Source organism: Cetorhinus maximus, chromosome 29, assembly GCF_964194155.1.
Source record: "Cetorhinus maximus chromosome 29, sCetMax3.hap1.1, whole genome shotgun sequence".
NCBI lineage: Eukaryota > Metazoa > Chordata > Chondrichthyes > Lamniformes > Cetorhinidae > Cetorhinus > Cetorhinus maximus.
Genome location: NC_135907.1, coordinates 25,713,950 through 25,740,065, shown reverse-complemented (window position 1 = coordinate 25,740,065; position 26,116 = coordinate 25,713,950). Strand labels below are relative to the sequence as shown.

Sequence of the window (26,116 nt, the reverse complement as noted above, 5' to 3'; positions counted from 1 at the left end):
AAACTAATTAGTTTAAAGTCCTATCTACAACTCTAGTTATACAATTCGCCAGGACACTGGTCCCAGCATGGTTCAAATGAAGCCCTCCCCAGCAGAACAGCTCTCTCCTTCCCCAGTACGGGTGCCAGTGCCCCATGAATCGGAACCCATTTCTCCCACACCAATCTTTGAGCCACGCATTTACCTCTCTAATCTTATTTACCCTTCGCCAATTTGCACGTGGCTCAGGTAGTAATCCGGAGATCATTACCTTTCTGGTTCTGCTTTTTAATTTAGCCCTGAGTTGCTCATAGTCCCTCAGCAGAACCTCTTTCCTAGTCCTACCTATGTCGCTGGTACCTACGTGGACCATGACATCTGGATCCTCCCACTCCAAGTTCCTCTTCAGCCCAGAAGAGATGTCCTTAACCTGGGCACCAGGTAGGCAGCACAGCCTTCGGGACTCTGTCTTTGCTGCAGAGAACAGTATCTATTCCCCTAACTATGCTATCCCCTATTACTGCTACATTTCTCTTTCTCCCCCCCACTTGAATGTCCCCCTGTACCACGGTGCTGTGGTCCAGACTGGGTAAAAACACCAATTTTCTTTGGTCAACGATAGTAAACCAGTTGGAATTTTACAACAATCCAAGAACTTTATGGTCACTTTCACCAATTCTTTTTAATTTGCAGATTTTTATAAACTGAATTCAAATTCTTAAATAAAAACAGAAAGTAATTAACTCTGTTTCTCTCTCCACAGATGCTGCCAGACCTGCTGAGTTTTTCCAGCACTTTGTTTTCATTTTAAATCTTCAGCATTTCTAATATTTTACTTTTAGTTTAATATCAAATTCTCCAACTGACCCCCAGCGGCTGCTTGGGAGTTCCAGGTCCTCATTTTTATCTTTCTACATGCCTGTACTTCCTCTTGTCTTGACTGACAGCAAAGCAACTACAGTTAGCAAGAATTAATTCACATGAATCAAAAATAGATAGGAACGTGCTTTCTCATATCTGCGGATCAGAAGCGTTTCTCAGGCACCGCCAGAGACCATCCTTAAGGATCCTTCAATCGTTACTTGCAAAGTCCCGCCTTCGGTGAAAGCTGATTGGTCGGATGTCGCAGATTCCAGTGATTCTACTGGTCGGTCAGACTGTCAATCAATAATTGGGCGGTACTTCCTGTGTTACATTGTTACATTGTGGCCGTGTAGGGAAATTAGCAACAATGTAATTCAGCGGTGACTTTATTTGGGTTTGAAACACAAAATGTTTATTTCAGGTACATCGGTGTAAATGCTATTTTTTTGGGTTCTAAAATCTAAGTCTATCTGTGAGATTAAGAAACAGGGAAGGGACGAGGACAGTTTCCTTGTGTTTTGTATGGTAAGTCCCACACACCCTGATCCTGGGGAATCATTTAGTTTTGTTCCAGTTTCTCTATTTTACCTTTTTTATTTTATCCTTCTAGCCTGTTTATCCCTACAATCATCCTCTAGTGATGGTAGGGTCGTGTAAGTAGAAAATTATTTCGGGCGTGTTGCTGTCTCACTTGCAGCAAGTGAAAGAAATAACTTCTTGTTCCATTATTGTCTCATTATTGTCCAGTGTTGACAAGCCTTATGTCATTCAGGTAAACAAGCTTGAGTTTACAGTGATTTGTTTGTAATTCTTAATATGCTGCATTTGCTGTTCACAATGTAGCCTACTCTACATTGGGGAAGTCTAATACAGATTGTGTGATTGCTCGCTGACAACAGCTTTATTTATATAGCACCTTTTTTAATGTTATGAAATGTCCCACTTCAGAGAAGTATAAAACAGAATTTGACATTGAGCCCCACATAATGAGACTTTGGGACAAATATGTAAAATCTTGGTCAAAGAAGTAGGTTTTAAGGAGTGTCTCAAAGGAGGAGGGATGTGTGGAGATAATTACAGAGCTTAGAACCCGGGCAACTGAAGGCACAGCAACCATTCAAAAATCAGGGAGAGCAAGAGGCCAGAGTCAGAAGAATGTCGAGCTCTTTGGGGGTTGTAGGGCTGGAGGAAATTTGAGATAAGGTCGACTGTGGTCATGGAGGGATTTGAAAATGTCTTAAAATTTGAGGTGTCGCTGGACTGGGAGCAAATGATGGGTGAATGATACTTGAAATGCAGTAGAGTTCTGGATGAGTTCAGGTTTTACAGAGAGTGGAAGAAGGGAAGATGGCTAGGAGGACATCGGAACAATCACATCTCATGGTAACAAAGGCAAGAATGAGGGCTTCAGCAGCAGGTATGAAGACATGGGTGGAGTCGTGATATTACTTAGTGGAAATAGTTGATGGACAGGATATGAGATCCTTTTGCCTTCCACCCATTATTACTTTTGTCACTTAATCAAGAAATTGTTACAGCGCAGAAGGACACCATTTGGCCCATCGTGTCTGTACCGGGTCTCTGAATGAGCAATTCCCTTAGTACCGTTCTTCTGCCTTCTCCCCATAACCTGGTATATTCTTCCTTTTCAGATAACAATCAAATTCCCTTTTGAATGCTTCGATGGAACATGCTTCTACCACACACCCAGACAGTGCATTCCAGACCTTAACCACTCGCTACATGAAAGCTTTTTTCTCACATCACTTTTTTGCTTCTTTTACTAATTACTTTAAATCTGTGCCCGATCATTCTGGATCCTTTTGCAACTGGGGGATAGTTTCTCTCAATGCGCTCTGTCCAGACCCCTCTTGATTTTGAATAACTCTTATCAAGTCTCCTCTTGGCCGCCTTTTCTCCAAGGAAAACAGTCCCCACTTCTCCAATCCATCTTCATAACTGAAGTTTCTCTTCCCTGGAACCATTCTCATGAATCTTTTCTGCACTTTACCCTATCAACAGGCCTTACCCTTTGTTGTCTCTTTAACCCCACCACCACTTTGCTGTGTACTTGTTTAAAAATGGTGAGAAGTCTACTTTCCATTTCTAATGAAAGGTCATTGACAAAGATGCCTTAGTTGTTGTCCGTAGCCCTTATAACTTTCTTTGGCATACTTATTATTTATCACAGAACCTGTGCGGTACCTTTCAGACTGTTGCGTGCCTGTGCAACTGCACAGCTTAGGAGCACTGGTCATTGGTCTGAAACATTAACTAGTTACTGTCTGACCTGCTAAATGTTTTTACTGTTAAATTTTCAGCATACCAGCTGACACTTTGACACCTAAGTGGCTTTGACTCCTTACTGCGTGCACTTTAAGGTGAGTTGTCGGAATTCAGAAAGTTTCCATTAAATTCAGGAACTGGAAATGATGCACTGAAAGCTCATGGGAGTTGCTGTGACACAGGCGCTTTGTTCATTGACTGGAAAGATTTTGTAATATATTTGTGCGGTTTGATGCTTGTTGTGAAATATATAGATTTCATGATACAGGTTTACAACTATCTTGCACCCAGCTGTTTCCTAATATGCTTAACTAGGAGCTACTGCCCCATTTAAAGGGATGGTGTCATCATGGTTAAATAGGAATCTGCAACAGTTTGGGCAAAAGGTACAAGGTCCCAACTCCTAAACTGTGCTGCGTTAGCCAGACTGGAGTATGAGAAGCTGCAATTGGTTTCCAGGTTGTGGAGGAGATAATTAGCCAGGCTTCCTGCTCCAGAGTGCTGGATAGTGATTCTTGGACAAAGTGCTCATCTGGGGTCACTGGATGAAGGCAAGATTGGGTTCTTTAGCTGCCTGAGAGAGACAGTAACATAGGCACAGGAGGAGGCCATTAAACAGATCTCTGTTTTGAAGTTTTTGCTTGATTCCCACATCTGGACAGCTTTTTGGGGGGGTGTTTTTGAGATTTCCACACCCATTGTGTGAAGACGTGTTTCCTGAATGACCTGGCTCTAACTTTTAAGGTCTAATACAGAAGCAAAATACTGCAGATGCTGAAAATCTGAAATACCCAGCAGGTGAGGCAGAACTGTGGAGAGAGAGAAAAAACAAAATAAATGCTTCAAGTTGATGATCTTTCAACGGAGAGTGTCTTCTTATTAGGTTCACTGGCCTCGGTGATGGAGCAGGATGTGCTAGTATACAAATGAATGACTGTGGGGCCCAGTCAGCTCAGGGTCTGCATGGCACTTCTGCTGGTGCATTTACCAATTGAACTATCTAGAACTCCTGGTGAAACTGTTATCCTAAGCATCATCCTTAATCTTTAATCTTTAATACAGGTTAAGAACTCACTTGTAGAAAAATGGTCTGCATTTAAATAATGAAAATAATAATAGGTAACATGATAAAGTTTGAATTTAGGTGAAAAATCTTGAGCTTTGCCAATCTTGCCAGCTCTATGGATATTAACTCCAAATCAGTACAAGCAATACAAAAGTGCAGCTATGAAGCAGAATACTTTGGGTATTACTATATGCTATACTTTGGGCTTTCTGGAGTAAGGCAATGTTTTTAGTTTTTTTATTAAATCCTAGGTGTTAAGCTAGGGCCTGTAGTGCAGAACAGGAGTAAAAGAGAAACAGATAAATCAGAAAGTCATGATTAAGAGTGGTCCAGCTTGGGTGTTCAAAGCTCTGTACAAGGATGCAAAGACAAATGGAGATTAAAGAGTGCCACAATTCTGGGAGAGAGTGAGTTAAAGTAAGAGAAACTGCAATATGGTTTAATTTTGACGGGAAGAAGGGTCAGAGGAACAATGGCAAAATCTTCGAGCCCAATGCAAGGAAATTGAGGATAGTCATAATCTTCCAAAGGGGAAACGTTATTCAAAACGAGATGCAGGCCTTCTGATTTAAGCGGGGGAGTAAATCAGGTAGGGTTCCGTCTCCTGTCAAAGTAATTATTTGTGATGGAAGGGCACATCTGTTGGATGAGGATGCAATCAAGCTTAACTTTAAAGCCCTGCCTGGACTGATCAGTATTTACCCTCTTTGTCATTTGGAGAAAAGCCACTTGAGTGAGGTACTTCAGGGGGACTTGTGCCAGCAAAAGTAATTGCCTCAGCAAAAGAGGAGAGAAAATCTGTTAAATGCTGAAGGACAGATTGTCAAGTAGTGCTGGCCAGTGTGTCAGGACAATACAAGAAGGCATTCACATCTGATTACAGCCTGCAATTATTAGGACAGATGTGGTTAGGTACAATAGCTGTGGATGTCAAAGAGAATTTTCTTTGTGGGGAATCCAAATGAATGCTGTTCAGCTGGGATTTGCTCAGTTTTCAAGCACAGATGTCTACTGCAACTATCCCAATTAATTTAGAATCTGCTATTTGATTCCCTGATGCATGTGGATGGAGAAAAAACAGCAGTTACAATTTAAATATGTAATACTTGTTGGGTGCTTATATGAGAAACAGTAGTTCTATGAAACTACTTTCTGATGGATCTTATCTCCAGTTGAACAGGGCTACCATGGAACTAATTTTTTTGGATCATAAAATTACTTGAGATGTTACAAAACTTCATCATGAATATCTAATATTGCAGATTGTGAATTTTGAACAGTTTGTATTCCAGATAAATCATAAGCTTGACTTGCAGCTTCTGTGCACTGCCAGCTTTTTTGTTATATTTGAACATTTTATTTATGGTAACCCAAAACCTCAGGGATATACATTGTGAATATTTAGTTCCCATTCGTAGAAAATACGTTGCAGTGCCATGGAGTGAAGAGACTTGGGTTTGAAGATGGCACAGTGAGAGAGGTTGAGGAAGTGAGAGACCTTGGGAGTGCATGTCCACAGGTCCTTGGATAAGGTGGTAAAGAAAGCATATGGAATGCTTTCATTTATTGGGCGAGGTATTGAATACAAAAATCAGGGATGTAATGATGGAACTGTATAAAATGCTGGTTAGGCCACAGCTGGAATTTTGTGTACAGTTCTGGTTGCCACATTACAGAAAGGACATAATTATGCTGGAGAGAGTGCAGAGGAGATTTCTAAGAATGTTGCCAGGGCTTAAAAATTGCAGCTATGAGAGATTGGATAGGTTGGGACTGTTTTCCTTAGAACAGAGGTTTATTGAGTATTCCCTTGCTTTGTTTGCCCTCCCCAAATGAATTACCTCACACTTTACCAGATTGAAATCCATTTTCCACTTCTCTGCCCATTCAATCAAACCATTGATATCATTCTTGAGTTGACAGCTATCCTCTTCACTATCAACTACACAGCCAATTTTTATGTTGTCTGCAAATTTCCCAATCATGCCTCTCATATTTAAGTCTAAATCATTAATATATACAACAAATAGCAAGGGCCCCAACACTGAGCCCTGTGGAACACTACTTAAAACCATTTTCCATTTGCAAAAACATCCATTGACCATTACCCTTTGTTTCCTGTCACTGAGCCAATTTTGGATCCAACCTGCCACTTTCCGCTGTATCCCATGAGATCTCACTTTCCTGACCAGACTGCCATGTGGAACCTGGTCAAATGCTTTACTGAAATCCATGTAGACAACATCCACTGCGCTACCCTCATCAATCCTCCTTGTTACTTCCTCAAAAAATTCTATTAAGTTAGTAAGACACGATCTCCCCCTAACAAAACCTGCTGACTATCTCTGATCAATCTGTGTCTTTCTAAGTGACTGCAGTGGTTCAAGAAGGCAGCTCACCACCACCACCTCAACTAGGGATGGGCAATAAATGCTGGCCCAGTCAACGAAGCCCACATCCTGTGAATGAATTTTTAAAAAAGTTTATCCTGTCTCTCAGAATTGTTTCAAATGATTTGCCCACCACCCAAGTCAGACTAACCCTATAATTTTCTGGCCTATCACTCTTTAAATAATGGTACAACATTTGCAGACCTCCAATACTCTGGGATCTTGTCTAGTTAGGATTGGAAAATGATCCTCAGAGCATCCGCTATTTCCTCCCTGGCTTCCTTCAACAGCCTGAGATACAACCTACAATCCATCTTGCCCTGGTGATTTATCCACCTTCAAGGATGCCAGTCCCTCTAGTACTTCCTCTCTCACTCTGCTTATTGTATCTAATGTTTCGCACTCCTCTTTAACTAGAATATCTGCATCATCCCTCTCAGTGAAGACAGAGTACTCATCGAGAACCTTGTCCACATCTTCAGCATCAACCCACAACTTACCATGTACATCTCTGATAGACTCTACCTTTTCCTTAGTTATTCTCTTGCTCTTTATGTACTGGTAAAGTATCTTTGGGTTTTCTTTGATTTTTACCTGCCAATGTTTTTTTTCACATCCTCTCTTTGCTTTCCTAATTTCCATTTTTACTTCACCTCTGTACTTTCTATACTCCTCTAGGCTTCCTACGGTATTAAGTCTTTTGTGGCTATCATAAACTTTCCTTTTCTGCTTTATCTTACCCTGTATGCTTCTGGATAACTAGGAGGCTCTAGAATTGACATTACCACCCTTTCTTTTTGTGGGGACATGTCTACATGGTGTCCGTAATCTCGCCTTTGAATGCCTCCCACAGATTTGACACAGTTTTTCCTCCTAATAGCTGTATCCAGTCCACTCTCACCAGCTCACCTCAGCTTTGTAAAGTTTGTCTTCCCCCAATTTAGAACTTCTACTCCTGTTAAGTGATTAAGTGATTGGACAACAAATTTGCAGTTGGAGTATACTGTGGGAAAGTGTGAGGTTTTCCACTTTGGTAGGGAGAATACAAAAGCAGAATATTATTTAAATGGGGAAAGATTGCAGAATGCTACGGTACAGAGGGATCTGGATGTCCTCATGCATGAATCACAAAAAGTTAGCATTCAGTTACAGAAAGTAATTAGGAAGGCAAATGGAATCTTGACCTTTATTGCAAGGGATGGAACAAAAAAGGGAAGTCTTGCTACGATTGCACAGGGTGTTGGTGAGACCACACCTAGGGTACTGTGTGCAGTTTTGGTTTCCTAACTTAAGGAAGAATATACTTGTATTGTAAGTGATTCAGAGTAGGTTCACTAGGCTTATTCCTGGGATGAAAGGGTTTTCTTATGAGGGAAGGTTGGCCCTATACTCATTAGAGTTTACAAGAATGAGAGGTGGTCTTATTGAGACATATAAAATTCTGAAGGGCTTGATAGGGTAGATGCACCCTTTGAGGATGTTTTCCCTCATGGGGGAATCTAGAACCCGAGGCACAGTTTTTGAAATAAGGGATCACCAATCTAAGACTGAGATTAGGTGAAATTTCTTCTCTGAAGGTCATTATATTTGGGAGTTCTCTTCCCCTGAGAGCAGCGGAGGCTGTGCCATTGAGTATATTCAAGACTGAGTTAGATAGATTTTTGATTGACAAGGGAGTCCAGGGTTATGGGGGACAGGTAGGAAAGTGGAGTTAGGGCCACAATCAAATCAGCCATTATCTTATTGAATGGCAGAGCATGCTCGAGGGGAGAAATGACCTACTTCTATTTATGTTCTCTGATATTCAAATAGTACCATGGAACCTTCTATGTCCACATCCAAAAGACTGCACCTCTGAGCGCAGTACTTCCTCCCTTAGATTATGCGCCCAAGTTACAGGAGGGAACACTTGAACCCAAAATCTGACTCTGAGTCACTGCCACTTAGCGAAGGCTGACACTTGTCTAGATCTCCTCTCAAGTTATTCCATGAAAGGTGAACTTTGTTGGTTTTCTGCTGGATTATACCAGTGTGTGGGAGTGTGTGTCTGCGTGAGTACATATCCCCAGTTTTGAATTTGATGTGCTGGTATTTTAAAAGCTAAGATGTCCCAATAAATTATTCCAGGGGTGAGTGGGGAGGGGAGGGTGTGTGGTGGTGGGGAGATCATTTCAACTGAATGTGGCACAAAGCAAAATACTGTGGATGCTGGAAATCTGAAATAAAAACAGAAAATGCTTGAAATAATTAGCAGAACTCTGAAAGGTCACAGACCTGAAACACTAACTCTGTTTCTGTCTCCACAGATGCTGTCAGACCTGGTGAGTATTTCTAGCATTTTCTGTTTCAATTTGAGTAATCAGAAGTTGGAGGATCTCATGGGCTATTGGAGAATCTTTTTAGAACAACAATTTGAAAATATCAAAAGCAACTAAGAGTTATTTTAAAAGAATCAACTAGTTTGATATTGCTGAAAGAAAAATTACTATTTGTATTATTAGCCAGTTATGTATGATTAGATTAGCATTGTGGGATGAGTTTTACTGTTTTACTAATGGTATTGTCTGCTCTCTTTTGTTCCAGTTGCTACACTTAACAGAAAAATGACAGAATACAAATTGGTGGTGGTAGGAGCTGGTGGCGTTGGGAAAAGTGCTCTGACTATTCAGCTGATACAGAACCATTTTGTGGATGAATACGATCCAACCATAGAGGTAAAAAAAATAAAATTCTGCCTTGGAGACTAGAGGGGCAAATGGAATCTAGGCAATGGATAATTGAGGACCTGCCATACTGAACTGTGGCAGTGAAGATTAAAGACAGGGAGATGAATCATGCATTTAGTTTCAATGTTTACTGTAATCTTTGAGGTTCTTCCGATAAACTTGCATCCCTAAAGAGCAGATACAGTTCTACTGAAGATGGCTAATGATAAGTTGTCTTATTAAACACTCTAATTAAACATTATTGATGGGCTGAATTTTTATTTAGTGATTTAATTTGGTTGCTCCCATTGGGCAAATTAGTGTTCAGACTCCCTCCTGGGCCTTTTTTAAAAAAAACATGAGCAGTTTTTGGAGTGGCTCATAACTCATAGCCATTCAGCAATTGCTTAAGAGTTGGTTCAGAACTTGATTAAAATTGAGAAATGAAAGAAGTATCTAAGATGCTTTAGCTATATTTAATAGGTGCTGAAGTTACAATGTAAAGCTAAATGGGAGAAGCAAAGATGGTTAAAGCTGAGGTTTTCTTTGTAATACAAAAATAAAAATACCTGGAAAAACTCAGCAGGTCTGGCCACATCTGCGGAGAGGAACACAGTTAACATTCCTCTCCGCAGATGCTGCCAGACCTGCTGAGTTTTTCCAGGTATTTTTATTTTTGTTTTGGATTTCCAGCATCCGCAGTGTTTTGTTTTTATCTTAGTGTTTTCTTTGTAATGTTCTGTTAATACTGAAGAAAATAATTTCTGTAGCATTTATTATTGTTCCAATACGATTTGTTTCAGCCAAGGATTATCATGTATGAGCTGGAGATTACATTTAAAATCCAGTCTGTAATTACTGGTGGCCCCATGTTAATACTGACTACAAGGGAGTGCACTTGTCATTGTAGCTTATTTACTGGTAACCCTCAATTGTTTTTTTAAAAAGAAAACTATCTAATGTGCAATTTATAACCCTGTAAACTTCAACTAGTGAAGTTTACAGAATTTGTGCCTCAATCCCATGATGGAAGCAACTGCAATTAGTTTTGCCAAGTGAACAAATTAGAAAATTATGGAGAGTAATAGTTAATTGCTGAGACCACATAACCTCTCAGACCCCTGCCCATGCCAGTATCTGTTTCTAGCCAATGCTGCTGTCATCTGAATTGCACTTAATATCACCGACTTGCGGCATTGCTTGGGAAGGTGCGCTCTGATGGTCAAATTAGTCAAGCCAAATGAGTAGTTAAGCCACTCAGACCAGGAACGTCTTGCAATTTTACTGCTTTCTGTTGAGTTATTTGAATTTGTGCAGGGTGGATCAAGGGGTGCAATGGTAGAGCCAATACTGTAGAGAGATGGAGTAGACAGCAGGAAAAAAACGAATACAAAAACAGAATTACCTGGAAAAACTCAGCAGGTCTGGCAGCATCGGTGGAGAAGAAAACAGTTGACGTTTCGAGTCCTCATGACCCTTCGGCAGAACTGAAGTATAGTTAGGAGAGAGGTGAAATATAAGCTGGTCTAAGGTGAGGGGCGGGGGGAGAGAGAAGTTGAGGGTGGGGTGGTTGTAGGGACAAGCAAGCAGTGATAGGAGCGGATAATCAAAAGATGTCACAGACAAAAGGATCAAAGAGGTGTTGAAGGTGGTGATATTATCTAAGAAAAGTGCTAATGAAGAATGGATGGCAGGACACTCAAGGTACAGCTCTAGTGGGGGTGGGGTGGAGAGACTAACAAAGTATTAGTTTTAGATTTAAAAATAATGGAAATAGGTGGGAAAAGAAGAATCTATATAAATTATTGAAAAAAAAGGGAAGGGGAAGAAACGGGGTGGGGAAGGGGGAGTTTAAGATCTAAAGTTGTTGAATTCAATATTCAGCCCGGAAGGCTGTAAAGTGCCTAGTCGGAAGATGAGGTGCTGTTCCTCCAGTTTGCGTTGGGCTTCACTGGAACAATGCAGCAAGCCAAGGACAGACATGTGGGCAAGAGAACAGGGTGGAGTGTTAAAATGGCAAGCGACAGGGAGGTTTGGGTCTTTCTTGGGGACAGACCGCAGGTGTTCTGCAAAGCGGTCGCCCAGTTTGCGTTTGGTCTCCCCAATGTAGAGGAGACCGCATTGGGAGCAACGAATGCAGTAGACTAAGTTAGGGGAAATGCAAGTGAAATGCTGCTTCACTTGAAAGGAGTGTTTGGGCCCTTGGACGGTGAGGAGAGAGGAAGTGAAGGGGCAGGTGTTGTATCTTCTGCGTGGGCATGGGGAGGTGCCATAGGTGGGGGTTGAGGAGTAGGGGGTGATGGAGGAGTGGACCGGGTGTCCTGGAGGGAACGATCCCTACGGAATGCCGCCAGGTGGAGTGAAGGGAAAATGTGTTTGGTGGTGGCATCATGCTGGAGTTGGCGGAAATGGCGGAGGATGATCCTTTGAATGCGGAGGCTGGTGGGGTGATAAGTGAGGACAAGGGGGACCCTATCATGTTTCTGGGAGGGAGGAGAAGGCGTGAGGGCAGATGCGCGGGATATGGGCCGGACACGGTTGAGGGCCCTGTCAACCACCGTGGGTGGAAAACCTCGGTTAAGGAAGAAGGAGGACATGTCAGAGGAGCTGTTTTTGAAGGTAGCGTCATCAGAACAGATGCGACGGAGGCTAAGGAACTGAGAGAATGGAATGGAGTCCTTGCAGGAAGCGGGGTGTGAGGAGCTGTAGTCGAGGTAGCTGTGGGAGTCGGTAGGCTTGTAATGGATATTGGTGGACAGACTATCATCAGAAATTGAAACAGAGAGGTCAAGGAAGGGAATAGAAGTGTCAGAGATGGACCATGTGAAAATGATGGAGGGGTGGAGATTGGAAGCAAAATTAATACATTTTTCCAGGTCCCGACGAGATCATGAAGCAGCACCGAAGTAATCATCGATGTACCGGAGAAAGAGTTGTGGGAGGGGGCCGGAGTAGGACTGGAACAAGGAATGTTCCACATACCCCATAAAGAGACAGGCATAGCTGGGGCCCACGCGGGTACCCATAGCCACACCTTTTATTTGGAGGAAGTGAGAGGAGTTAAAGGAGAAATTGTTCAGTGTGAGAACAAGTTCAGTCAGACGGAGGAGAGTAGTGGTGGATGGGGATTGTTCTGGCCTCTGTTCAAGGAAGAAGCTAAGGGCCCTCAGACCATCCTGGTGGGGGATGGAGGTGTAGAGGGATTGGACATCCATGGTGAAGAGGAAGCGGTTGGGGCCAGGGAACTGGAAATTGTTGATGTGACGTAAGGTGTCAGAGGAATCACGGATGTAGGTGGGAAGGGACTGGACAAGGGGAGAGAGAAGGGAGTCAAGATAACGAGAAATGAGTTCCGTGGGGCAGGAACAGGCTGACACGATCGGTCTGCCAGGACAGTTCTGTTTGTGGATTTTGGGTAGGAGGTAGAAGCGGGCCGTCCGAGGTTGGGCGACTATCAGGTTGGAAGCTGTGGGAGGAAGATCTCCAGAGGAGATGAGGTCAGTGACAGTCCTGGAAACAGTGGCTTGATGTTCCGTGGTCGGGTCATGGTCCAGGGAGAGGTAGGAGGAAGTGTCTGCGAGTTGACGCTCAGCCTCCGCGAGGTAGAGGTCAGTGCGCCAGACAACAACAGCACCACCCTTGTCAGCGGGTTTGATGACAATGTTGGGGTTGGACCTGAGAGAACGGAGTGCAGTAAGTTCAGAGAGAGACAGATTAGAATGGGCGAGAGGAGCAGAGAAATTGAGACAGCTAATGTCACGCCGACAGTTCTCAATGAAAAGATCAAGAGAAGGTAAGAATCCAGAGGGAGGGGTCCAGGTGGAGGGAGAATATTGGAGGTGGGTAAAAGGATCCGTTGAACGGGGAGAGGACTCCTCCCCAAAGAAGTGAGCACGGAGACGAAGACGGCGGAAGAAGAGTTCAGCATCATGCCGAGCCCGAAATTCATTGAGATGAGGGCGTAATGGTATGAAACTAAGTCCTTTGCTGAGCACTGAACGTTCAGCATCGGAGAGGGGAAGGTCAGGGGGTATAGTGAATACGCGGCTGGGGCTGGGATTGGAAGATGGGGTGAGGACGGAGGGACAAGCAGGGGTGGAGGGTCCCAGATGGGTGTTGGTGTCGATGAGTTGTTGGAGCTTGCGTTCCTTAGCACTTGAGAGAAAGAGAAAAAGTTTCTTGTTGAGGCGACGGATGAGGCGAAGAATAAAATGAAACTGGGGGCACGCGCAGCTTTGAAAAAGGGTGCGGCGGTGCTGCTGGAGGGAGAGGTCGAGTGTGTTCATATGGCGGCGCATGGCACTGAGTGTGGATCTCAGAATGCGACGGGAACAGCAGTCCGAGAAATGTTTTATGTCCCGGAGATACCTGTAATCCTGGGTGGGTTCGAAACAAGAGGGATGGAATTTCAGTTGAAATCCATGTGGGGTGAGTCGGAGACGGAGACAGTCACTGAGAAAGGAAATATGGCTGTGAAAGCGGGTTTTAGTAAACACCTTGTCAAACACCAGGAGAGAAATGGAAAGCAATGAAGGTGAACAGGGCAGAAGAGACAGGCGGAAATCCTGTCAGAGAACAGAGCAGTACTTCTTCAGGGAGGGCATTTCTTGAAGAGAGGTGGCAGTCAATTAAACACAGAGATAAAAACAAAAAGCTAAAAGCTACTGCGGATGCCGGAAATCCAAAACAAAAACAAAATTACCTGGAAAAACTCAGCAGGTCTGGCAGCATCGGTGGAGAAGAAAACAGTCGACGTTTCGAGTCCTCATGACCCTTCGGCAGAACTGAAGTATAGTTAGGAGAGAGGTGAAATATAAGCTGGTCTAAGGCGGGGGGAGAGAGAAGTTGAGGGTGGGGTGGTTGTGGGGATAAGCAAGCAGTGATAGGAGCAGATAATCAAAAGATGTCACAGACAAAAGGATCAAAGAGGTGTTGAAGGTGGTGATATTATCTAAGAAAAGTGCTAATTAAGAATGGATGGCAGGATACTAAAAACGAATGTTTAGTTCATCAATCACAATAACAATTTGCACTTATTTAACGTCTTTAACATAAAATCACCATGCATCATTTCCTAGACATGTAAGGAAAGTAGATGTTCAGCCAAGAGAGAGAGAGGATTAGGAGAGTAACCAAAATCTTAGACAGAGACACATTTTAAGGAGACCCTTTAAAGTAAGAGAGGAAACTTGAGAGGCAGAAGGAGTTTAGGGAAGCAAATTCAAACGTGGGATTTCAGTAGCTGTAGATGTGGCTGCCAATGTTGTGGTGAAACAGATGGGTGGGGCTCACAAGAAATAATAGTAAATCCTAAAACAAGCAGGCCATTTGACTTAATTAATCTTGATTAATCCAATCTAATCTTGATTGTTGTTTGCTTCAGCCACAAACCCTGCAAGTTCGATTTCTTATTGTGTAAGGATATTTCTGTTGCTAAATGTTCTAAATCTCTTGTGTTTAATCTTGTACCAATGGTGCCTCTTTCTAGACCTTTCACTTATTAGTAATTGAATTACTGGTGCGCTTCTGGATTGCAGAGTGTTTTGGGCAGTTTGTAGAGCTGGAGGAGGTTATGGGGATAGCGTCAGGTGATGTCAAAAAGAGATTGAAGCAGAAGATAAGAACTTTAATGTTGAGGAATACAATAACTGCAGAGTAGGTAAGGTGCAACAGGCTTTGCAAATCCCTAAATTACAATTTTAAGAACTTCTGGTGGTGTAGTACCCAGATGCTGGGAGTTTGATCTTATCTGGGGAAAGATGTTTCCCAGGAATTGGAGCAGGCAACTTCACACAACAAGCCCAAGTGGGACTGAGAAAGACCTGGTACTCAGACACCAGCACAACATCAGTGTGGGAATGGATATAGCATGAAAATAACTCGGAGAAATTTAATGGAACCTGGAAAATGTTTGAAAATTCCAACACAAGAGACTTCAGTTGAAATGGTCAGGAGCTGTGGACTTCTTTCTAACTCCTCTCAATTCTTATCTGTTTCATTTTTAATTTGTGCATTATTAGTTAGGGAAGGTGAGGCAAATGAGGGTCAAGTAATGGTGAGATATATAATTATGACTTGATTACCAACTTTACTTTCACTCTTTCCTTGCATAGGATTCCTACAGAAAACAGGTGGTTATTGATGGGGAAACATGTTTATTAGATATTCTGGACACAGCAGGTCAAGAGGAGTACAGCGCAATGAGAGATCAATATATGCGAACGGGCGAGGGCTTCCTCTGTGTCTTTGCTATCAATAACAACAAATCCTTCGAGGATGTCCATCTGTATAGGTTAGTATTATATAGACTTCAGAACTGAAGAAAACTGACATGAGATTTGTATCTGTTCAACCCAAACAACCAAGAAATACATTTTCTTTTGTAAATGACACAGCAGAAAGTTGGGGAATATTGAAGTTTAAACTCTTATTATACTGTTAACATAAATATTTCCTATTTGCAAGATTCGAATATCAAGTGAGATTTGAGTCAAAATTCCCATTCTCAGTACTTCTAATGGAAAAATAGACTTTTACTCAAAGTTCACAAAGACAAGTATTTTGCAAAGGACTTTGATCTTGGGAAAGAAGGAGAATGGACAGAATGACTGACTCCAAAAATAAATTTTTATAAGGAATGGGCTAAATGTTCTGATTGGAAAAAATGTGAAAACCATGGTCTAGGGGTGTAGGAGGAATAGATCATTTATAGCCCCTTGAGCCTGTTCTGCATTCAGTGAGATCATTGTTGATATGCAACTTATCTCCATATACCTGCTTTTGCCCCATATCCTTACTACCTTTTATCAACAAATACTATCAAACTCATTTCAAATTTACAATTGAACAAACATCAATTGCCATTTGCGAAGAGTTCCAAACTTCTACCATTCACTTTGTAAAAGTGTTTCCTAATTTCACTATTGAAAGCAAAATACTGTGGATGCTGGAAATCTGAAATAAAAATCAGAATGTTGGAAAAACTCAGCAGTTCTGGCAGCATCTGTAGAGAGAAACAGAGCTAACGTTTCGAGTCCGTATGACTCTTCAGAGCTCTGGAGCTCCAGCTCTGAAGATGACTCATATGGACTCAACATTGACTCTGTTTCTCTCTTCACAGATGCTGCCAGACCTACTGAGTTTTTCCAATATTTTCTGTTTTTATTTCACTCTTCTAATTTTTCTGAACACTCCCCCAAATCCTAAACTCCTCAACCAATAGAAATGGTTTGTCTCTATTTGCCTTATCTGTTCCCTTCATACCTTAAACTAATCAACTAATTAATCAACTCACTCTTTAACTTTCTAATTTCAAGGGAATACAACCCCAGTGTGTGTATAATCTTTCCTTGTAATTTAACCTTGGAGTCCGGGTTTCATTCTGGTAAATATACACCGTGCTCCCTCCCAGGTCAGTATATCCTCTCTAAGGTGTAGTACCCAGAACTGCTCACATTATTCCTGGTATGGTATACCCAGAGCTTTGTAAAGCTGAAACATTACTTCAACCCTCTGGACTCTAGTCCTCTAGATATAAAGGCCAGCATTCTATTAGCCTTTTTGATTATTTTCTGTAGCTTGTTGATGACATTTTTGTGGTATATGAACCTTCACTGTTTCTAACTTTTCACCATTTGGAAAGTACCTTGTTCTATCCTATTCAGGTCCAAAGTGTATGGCATCTTCCTACCTTGAAATCCATTTACCAAAGTTTTGCCCATTCATTTAATCTCAGTAGCTCCTTCTTATTTTAGGCTCCCATCGGCACTGCTTAAATTCTCAATATCTTTGTCATCAGTTAATTTTGAAATGTTGCTTTCTATTCCACTATCTAAGACTCCTCACAGCTCACCCTCCCACCCAGCTTTGTGTCATCTGCAAATTTGGAGATATTACATTTAATTCCCTCATCTAAATCATTAATATATATTGTGAATAACTGGGGTCCCAGCACCGATTCCTGTGGTACCCCACTAGTCACTGCCTGCTATTCAGAAAAAGACCCATTTATTCCTAATCTTTGTTTCCTGTCTGTCAACCAGTTTTCTATCCATCTCAATACACTACCCCCAATCCCATGTGCTTTAATTTTACACGCTAATCTCGTATGTGGGACTTTGTCACATCCTGCTGATCAGAATACCTGCCTTTTATCCCGACTCTGTCTCCAGCCACTCAGCCCATTTGGAAAATTATAGTTTCCATCTACTTCCTATAAAACCCTGGTTATTTGTCACTCCTTACTGCTATTATTTTTTTATTACTGTTATTTTGCTTGGGCAACAGATGGCCTAAAGTATTCAAAATGCTGCAAAGTACATGGATGGAACCGGATTTACTTTTAAATGAAAAGTGTAATTGTAGTTATCAGAACACAAAGCATAAACAGGCTATAAATTAGTGGAAATATTTTTCCCAGGAGTAAGTTGTGTGCAACAGGTGCCCATCAAACGACCTTGCTATTTATCCACCACTCCAGCTTGGGGATCTGATAATATGCAAAAGCCTTTTGTCCCCTGCAGGAATTTGCACCCTGTTTTCTTACTCCCTTTCTCATCAGGTTGAAGTATGGTTCCACAGATAACTGTCCTGCCAAGTGAACATTCTTGTGTGAGCCCTGACAGTGGTAGTGCTCAGACTATTCAATTGTGGGGAGAAGCATGGACAAACCCAACCCTGTCCTCAATGCCCATTCACAAAGATATGCACTCTCTATGTTGCAATCGAAAGGAGAAACCTTTTGATTTTCCCCCATCAGCTTTAAGCTTGTGGTGCCAAGGCCAATTGTAGCACCCCATTATTTTCTAGCTCAGCAGACTAGGGATTAACCCTGGGACCTCCTGGTCTCTGGCCCTGGACAGCATTGAATTTACCAGCTGAGCCATTGCAGAATCTAGTGTTTGTTTTTTTCATTAGAGGAAGAATGATATCATACTTGTGCAAGTGATTGTGATATATGTGGTTTATCGTGATGTGGTACTGCCAAACCTTTATTTTGGTGTATTTGCTCCAAATGTACTTGGAAAGAGGAAGTATCCAGTAGTTGTTTTAGCAACTGTTGCTTTAATAAACAAAATGCAAAAAAAAAACCCTTCATTTTATCTTTTATCTTCTCCAGAGAGCAAATTAATCGAGTGAAAGACTCGGATGATGTTCCCATGGTATTAGTTGGAAATAAGTGTGATCTTCCATCACGGACTGTGGACACAAAGCAAGCACAGGAACTAGCAAAAAGTTATGGAATCCCATTCATAGAAACTTCAGCTAAAACTAGACAGGTACAAAGCCAATTTTTATTGTGGAGGTGGGGCAGATGGGAAGGAAGAGTACAGGGAAAAACACATAATTGCTATGTGTATGGTGAATAATAAATCTTTTCCTTCCCTCCTGCTGTGCTTGAGACCCTGACGCCACTGCGTAACTGGTATTGTGCTGATGCTGCTGTGAATTGACAAGTAGTGAGCATTCTGTACCCATTCTTACGTTTAGGTTCTATTTCTGGTTCACTCCAACCATGTGCTTTAAAGTAACTGGTTCAGTTTTAATTAGTGTCTGTGCTATTATGTGAGACCAGCAGTAGTGTTGCTGGGTTTCCAATGTACAGGACTTGCGCAGTTGGCTACAAGGTAAATATCAAACTGATATTAACTAAGATTGCCTGCTAAGAAAATCTATTTTGATTAGCAATCAACTGAGAGAGACTTGTGCATCGAGGACTCAGTGGTAATAGTGCAGTATAAAAACAACAATAGCGCAACAGTATAAAAAGCGCGACTTAAAATAAAAAATTGGCTCTTCACAGCCCAAAGTTTCCCTGGTTGATGGGATAGGCAGGTATTTGCTCCAGCATTACTGGTCCTGCACTCAGCTGCTTAGACATGTGAGAGTGGCTAATGTAATAAGCCATCCTGCGTAGGTCCTTGAACTACACAGCATAATTTTTAAAATCGCATTACGCTGTAAATACATTAATTCACAAACAGTTAAAAGGTTTTAAGAAAACTGAGACTTCGGATGACATGTCCTGGGATATGTTATTTGGAGTATGGGTATGAGAATATATGCTCATATATCCACGTTAAATTCTCTCTGACAGTATTCTCTGTTCTATTACCAAAGTTGAGCCATATAAAGTAATAGACTCAATTGCCTTACTTATTCTGTACTATCATCTCTATGCCCACTCTAAGCTACAGCAGTCCAAAACTTACCTCCCAACTCTCTCAACCTTCTTTTGCTTCTGATATTTATGCAATTTTTCCTGTAACGTTACCTCAACCACTTCCTGCAGCAAAGTATTCCATACTTAATCTAGATGATTGTTGAAGTATTTCTAAAACTTTTCCTCAGTGTATTTGCCAGTTTTGATTTAATAAACTCCTTGTCACTGACTCCTCAACCAAATGAATGAGATTTTTAATATTCTATCAGAATCCAAAAACCTCTTTGGAGGGGGGTATATATAAAAAAAAATTCTTGGTCTTCTGCATGCCAATGAAAGTATTAAGTGATTTATTTTGACAGAGCAAATAGGGAAAAAAACTTTCCCATTGATGGAAGGATTGAGAACAATAGGGCACAGACTTAAGGTAATTGTCAAAAGAAACAATGGAGACACGAGGAGAAACTTGTCACATAGCAAGTGGTTAAGATCTGGAATGCACTGTGAGCATAGTAGAGGCAGACTCAAGAGGATGTTGGATTATTTTCTAAAAAGGAAGAATGTGCTAGGTATGGGGAAAAAGCGGGTGAATGACACTAGATAAATTGCTCCTTCGAAGAGCTGGTGCAGACATGATGGGCCGAATGGCCTCTTTCTGTGCTGTAACAATTCTGTGATTTCAAGTCTATCTTGACTGTCTCCCAGCCCTCATAACACCATTGGTGAATCTACACTGCTCTTTATGGCTTTTTGTTTTTTCAATAATGGAGCACCCAAGGCTATCCAAAACAAACCTAACCAAATGCTTGTACATGATTATTGTAATTTCTTTATTCTTGTAATCTAAAGCCCCCATTCGTAATGGCTTTATCTACCTGCGCTTGCAACTTCAGAGAATTATGTACCTGAGCTCCAATCTCTGCTTATCCACACCCTTTTTATATCTTTTCAATAACTATATGCACATTTGATGTTTCGATTCCCAATTGGTATTACTGCATCCGTATAGACATTACAACTGGAATCATGTGCTGCTACTGGCAGCAGTCAATGAGGCGGATGGGTACACTTAATTGTGCGGGAGGTGAAAACAGCTTCCCAACAGCAGGATGAAAGGGAATTAAGGTTGCAGTGGGCATAGAGCTTATCGACAGCAAGCAGCTGGAATCTATTTGTAATGCATTAGCATGTCATGTATACTCTATAAACACCATTTTGCCAGGTTAAACGGTACCTTAGCAATTAACTCAACAGTGAACGAGAAACATGCCTTCTGATTTGTAACTGGTTAAAGGTGGCAAGCAGCAAGCAAGGTAACCTTCCTGATGGATTTGGATCGAGTAGGAGCTGCTTTTCTTCATGGGAATCCTTGTTGGACCTCCAGGAGAGGAGGCACTGATGCACTGAGATTGGGTGCTGACTGTGTAAGGAGGACCAGGATATGACTGACCAGGGGATGGGAAGGATGGGTCATGGCAGACCTACGAGCACTTGTGGGGGTGAGCGAGAGGAAGCTGGACCACACATGGAAGGTCATTATCTACAGATGGGAGGTCAAGCGTAATTATGAGGAGATCCAGGGTTATAGATCAGGATCAATGGTGAGGTCCTGAGAGTCGAAGGTAACGAGGGTAGCTTGATGGTCACCAAAGGCAGAACAAGGGCGGAGTGAGGGTTGAGGTTGATGGAGGGAAAGGCAAAGATGAATGAGGGAGAGTGCAAGGTGATGGCTTCAAGGTCAATGTGGGAGTGTCCAGGGATATAGCTACGACAACACAGAGGTATCCAGAGTACAGGTCGAGGATGGCGATGTCTGCAGTTGGGTGGGTGGAGACCAGGGTGTGCAATAGGGTCTCCATTGGCCGAAAGTTCTTGGGTTAGAAGAGGGAGTCATAAAGTCTGTGCTGACCAGATCTTTGCCTGCCTTGTGTCTGCCATTCACCTCAGCCTGACAAAATGGGTAAAGTGCACCAAGTGCTACTGCTAACTCTGGAGCATCTGAAGAGGAATCACCAGGGGGTGGTCTAGGGCCAGGCGCTACAATGGCCAGAATACCAACAGAAAATTAAAAACGCCCTGGTTTCTAATAGCTGCATTCTCTTGGTCCACAGCTCTTTGCAAATTTGTTTCCTCTGCCTTCTGAACTCAGGATCTACACACACCAACTTTGTTGCTTCCAGCTCTAATCCCAAAACCTTCTGGAAAAATCCTGGGTAAACCCCCAGAATTTCCAACCAAGGCTCCATCCTGAATTCCTATCTCTATGGTAACAGGCTAGTTGGGATGTCTGATGGATATTTAATTAACTTTTAGCTTCAAAACCAACATTTTTGACCCTGAGGTCTGCATGAATAATTCATCTCCTTAACAAAGACAGGACAATGCAGCTCAGAAACACAGTCTCCAGCTAAACAAGGATTAAGGCAAAATACTGCAGATGCTGGAAATCTGAAACAAAAACAAAAAATGCTAGAAAAACTCAGCAGGTCTGACAGCTTCTGTGGAGAGAAAGACAGAGTTAATGTTTCGAGTCCGTATGGCTCTGAAGAAGAGTCATACGGACTCGAAACGTTAATTGTCTTTCTCTCCACAGAAGCTGTCAGACCTGCTGAGCTTCTCCAGCACTTTCTTGTTTTTGCTCCAGCTAAACAAGCCCACCAGCCATTTTATAGCTCTCTTCCCAATTACTCTGACCTTAGTAAATAAACACTTTGAACTGTCATTATTTGAGATGGTCTGGAAATCCCTAAAGTCTAGAATTTAAATTTTCTTACCCGTACAAATTTAATCTTGCCAACTACAAGTTACTTCTAAAATATTAATATAAAACATGAAACAAGGTGATTATGACAATATCCATAGAATGTATACATCTCTGCCACCTCTGTGCCATTACAATTTTTTCACCTTGCGTCTCCAAACACAATGCCTTCGTGTAACCCTGATATTTACAGCTGAGGTGGGGTCAGCTGAGTTCTCTGTCCCATTGCCTGAAATGATCTTGTCCACTGTCCTCTGGTGATCCAAGGCCTAGAGAGTCTGGCCTGCTGATGGTTTCCTGCACAGGTCTGGTTGCAATCTTTGGCTTCATCTGCTGGAGACAATGGGAACACTGGCAGAGGAGAGGAGTAACAGCACACCCTTTGAGTGTGCTAAAATGATGGCTTTGGGGTGGCTTGCAGGAGCTCCTTGGTGCGTGATGGCACCTCCCTGACTCCAGGAGAGGCAACTGAGGGAGATTGAGATGGCTCATTCCCCCCTCTCACCTAGCCACCGCTGTATAGAGCCCATGGTCAGAGTGACAAAATTCAGGTTCAAGTGCATATCCAGCAGCCACTAAGTTTTCTGCTGGACCTGACTTTTCATGGCAGTTCCAAGATGGCCTGGAGAAAAACTGCAGGGAGGCATCACTAAACTGTGGGCCACTTGTCTGCTCTGAGACATCACTCAATAGCAGGTGGAAGGAGCAGTTGTAGTTATCCAAGTTGGGGGGGGTGGGGTGGGGGGGGGAGAAGATGGTAGCAACAGTTAGAGTTATTAAGTGGGGGTAGATCAGAAGCTTGTAGCAGCAGCTGTAGTCTCCAGGCGTCTACTCACACAGCCAGACTGATGTTGTTGGATTGCAGGGAATGAATGCCATCTGGGTGCCCTTTAAATATGGCATCCAGATTTTCAACCCCATGAGATAATGGCGGAGTTTTCAACCTCCTGCCTGCCCCCATTGCAATATTGGCTGAGCATCTTGTCCATGAATAGCTAATTGGTTGAGAGCCACATCATTGCATGTGGCCAGCCATCCCACATACTTCTAGTCCTGTTGTCGGGACCCTCAATGCCAAGAGATTCTGGCCTGTGTTTTTCCATCTGTCTACCCATTCTGCCAACCTGTCTGTATGTCTTGTCTTTGCCAATCATCGTTGCTGTTGCCAAACCTACTTCTTTTATACTCCAGAAAATGTTGCATTCCTATACCCAAGTTCAGAATGAGCCAGCCTTGGCTTTGGTAATATTCCAGCTACTGTGTCAGAAGTTTACAGGTTCAAGTCCCCTTCCAGACTGCCCAGGCAAGGGCAAATAATGGCTCCAGCCTTTCAACATTCAGTTGACACAAGCAAGCCTGTGTCCAATTGAAGTAGAGTGGTGACTTGCTGCCACCACTAATCCCTGCACTCCCTTTTACATCTAGCTACAGTCCCCTGGTCAGGCTACCTACCTGCCCGCATAAAAATGGATCCTCATTATGGCGATAACACATCGTTTGCAGGATGTAAAATCAGTGAAAGAAACGGGCTGCCTTGTGCTGCTAGGCATGGAATAAAGTTTGCCATTTCTAGCCCTCCTTTAATCCAAGCACTGGAGTGTGAATTAAACACTTGTTCAGCTTATATACGCAATCTTATTGTAACTAAGAACGTAAACCTTGTTTTATTTCTTGTCTGCCTCTAATTCACATCCTTGCATTCCAGGGCGTGGAAGATGCATTCTATACACTGGTGCGAGAAATTCGCAAATACAAAGAGAAGATCAGTAAAAATGGTAAAAAGAAGAAAAAGCCCTCAAAAAAAAAATGCGTAATTCTTTAAAATAATGTGCAAGACTTGTGATCCAAAACTCCAAGGACTGTATATCAGAGAAGGAAGAAAACAAATTGGAGTATAATATCTCCTTCCCATTGAAAGTGAACAAATGCAGAAAAAACAAAACTAGAAATGTTGCAGTTTTTGCTTTTTAAACATCCAGGTTCTCACTAACGTTGCAGTTTATTTACAGTATGAGGTAAAATATAACCTGCGTGGAACCATTCAGCTTTTGCAATGCCACATAGTGGCATATATCTTGACACTGCCATTTTTAATTAGGACACCAAACATTAAACATCTGTGAGAAAATCAGCAGAACACTGGATTCCAAAGCTGATCTTTCTAATTATATAGAAAACGTGTGCCCTGCCCCAATATCTTTGCAAATTCCAAACTTTAAACAATGCAAGTTGAGAGATGTTCAGGCAGTTTCTGCTTTGGTCTGATGGTCAACATTAAGAAAACAGACGAAGTCAACTCTTTGCACAGTGCAGTGCATGATTTCTTCTTTTAGATGCTCTAGCGATCAGTGGCAGATAGTGAGCACTACATCATTTTAGTCTGCTGGCCTAAACACCCATTCTCTCCCATCCCATCGTATTATTTAAACACCCGCTGTCCCACATAACAGATTCCACATAAACAAGCCTTGCATGTTAGTTGTGCTGATGCTATTGAGGAATATTAAATAGCTATGATGTTTAATACAAATGTGAAAAGAGCTAAAGATCTTGAACACTTGTGTTTTCATGGGTACGATCTAGATATCCAGTACTTTAAAAAGAAACTGCAATCTGATTTGAGTGCAGACAGGTAGTAGATGTGTAAGTATATGTGGCTGTTTTGATGTGTTTGTGCCAAATTTGTGAACTGATTCAAAATGTTAACAGTTCTGGAAGATAGTGGACTAAAAGATGCAGCAGTTGGACTCAGACTCGGGGCCCTAGACATGGCTGTCTTCACTCCTGTTTATTGCCATTGAGCAAGATTCCCAGGTCCCCATTTGGAGCAGTCAGTAGAACACTCTATCAAGGCATAATCCCTCCAAATACACAGGAGATGCAGTTCCATTTCACAACATCCCATTCTGCAGATGCACAGCTTCTGGAAACTGTTCAGAATTGCTGTTAATGATGGGTATGAAGTCTGTGATCTAAATTGTTCCTTCTTCACAAACAAAGGAGACGTTATTGTAGTGGGAGGTAGCAATGGGCAGTTCTTAACTTGAAGATTTATATGTCCTCTTTGTTTAACTGGTGAACAGCTGCCACCTACTGTATGTTTCACACATCTTTAACCTCCACAAATATAATAAAGCCGCTTAAGATCAAACTGAACAAGATCCTTGTTGTAAGAACATTCTAAAAATGTTCCAATTTATTATACGAATAATTTCACGCAAAAATAATCAATGGCTTATTTAGTAAAAATAAGTGATGCTTCACATTAAGAAATGCCTAATCTTCACAACAAACCGCAGCTCAAGTCTTTGATCTCTTTGACCATGTATCCATGTGAGGCAGGGGGGACAAAGAACTGGGAATTCAGTTTTTGAAGTGCATAGTGGGGGTGGGGAAATCATTTCAACTGTTCAGCTGAGCTTTCTAATTTACCAAATAAATTACATAACTAGTAACTCAAGGAAAACTTGCAACTGTTCTTCATACTGAACACAAGTATAGTTGCTGTAGCCAATGGGGTGCCTATAAACTCCAATTGTAAAAGATGTGATGTTTAAAGGATCACTATTGTGTCTCCTCCTTTTATGCATTAAATAATAAGTACTGTGCAACTCTGGTCTTCCCCTCCGTACCCAGTATAATGTCTGTAAACTTGTTACTTGGTGTATCGATCATGTGATTTGTTCATCATTTAATCATCCAATGGGCATGATAATGTGTGACTGTGAAGTAACTATTTATTCCACAGCCACCTGATGACAGAAATGGCAAAAGATCTTGGGTGGAATTTTCCCAAGCAGGAGGCAGGTTTTGTGTGTGCGGGGTGACAATTAAATCTCCCAAAACTGATGCTGCTCTCTTCCGGGTTTCACCAGAGTGGGTTCAGAGGCGAATGGGAATACC

At 42.0% G+C, this 26,116-nt stretch overlaps 1 protein-coding gene across 5 annotated transcripts; it reads left to right on the top strand.

Annotated features, from left to right (window-relative positions):
- Positions 1-1,136: 1,136 nt before the first annotated feature.
- LOC144669470 (GTPase KRas-like) lies at positions 1,137-25,824 on the top strand. Of its 5 annotated transcripts, none has more exons than XM_078531926.1 (7): positions 1,137-1,368; positions 1,454-1,615; positions 3,165-3,224; positions 9,169-9,299; positions 15,404-15,582; positions 18,409-18,568; positions 23,919-25,824. In XM_078531926.1, exons 4-7 carry the CDS (start codon positions 9,189-9,191, stop codon positions 24,033-24,035), a joined length of 567 nt encoding a protein of 188 aa, XP_078388052.1. In that variant the 5' UTR covers positions 1,137-1,368; positions 1,454-1,615; positions 3,165-3,224; positions 9,169-9,188; the 3' UTR covers positions 24,036-25,824. The 5 variants fall into 5 exon arrangements, with proteins under 5 accessions (XP_078388052.1, XP_078388051.1, XP_078388053.1 ...); XM_078531928.1 differs by having other exon boundaries at positions 1,138-1,264; XM_078531925.1 differs by lacking the exon at positions 1,454-1,615.
- The last annotated feature ends 292 nt before the right edge of the window (positions 25,825-26,116 follow it).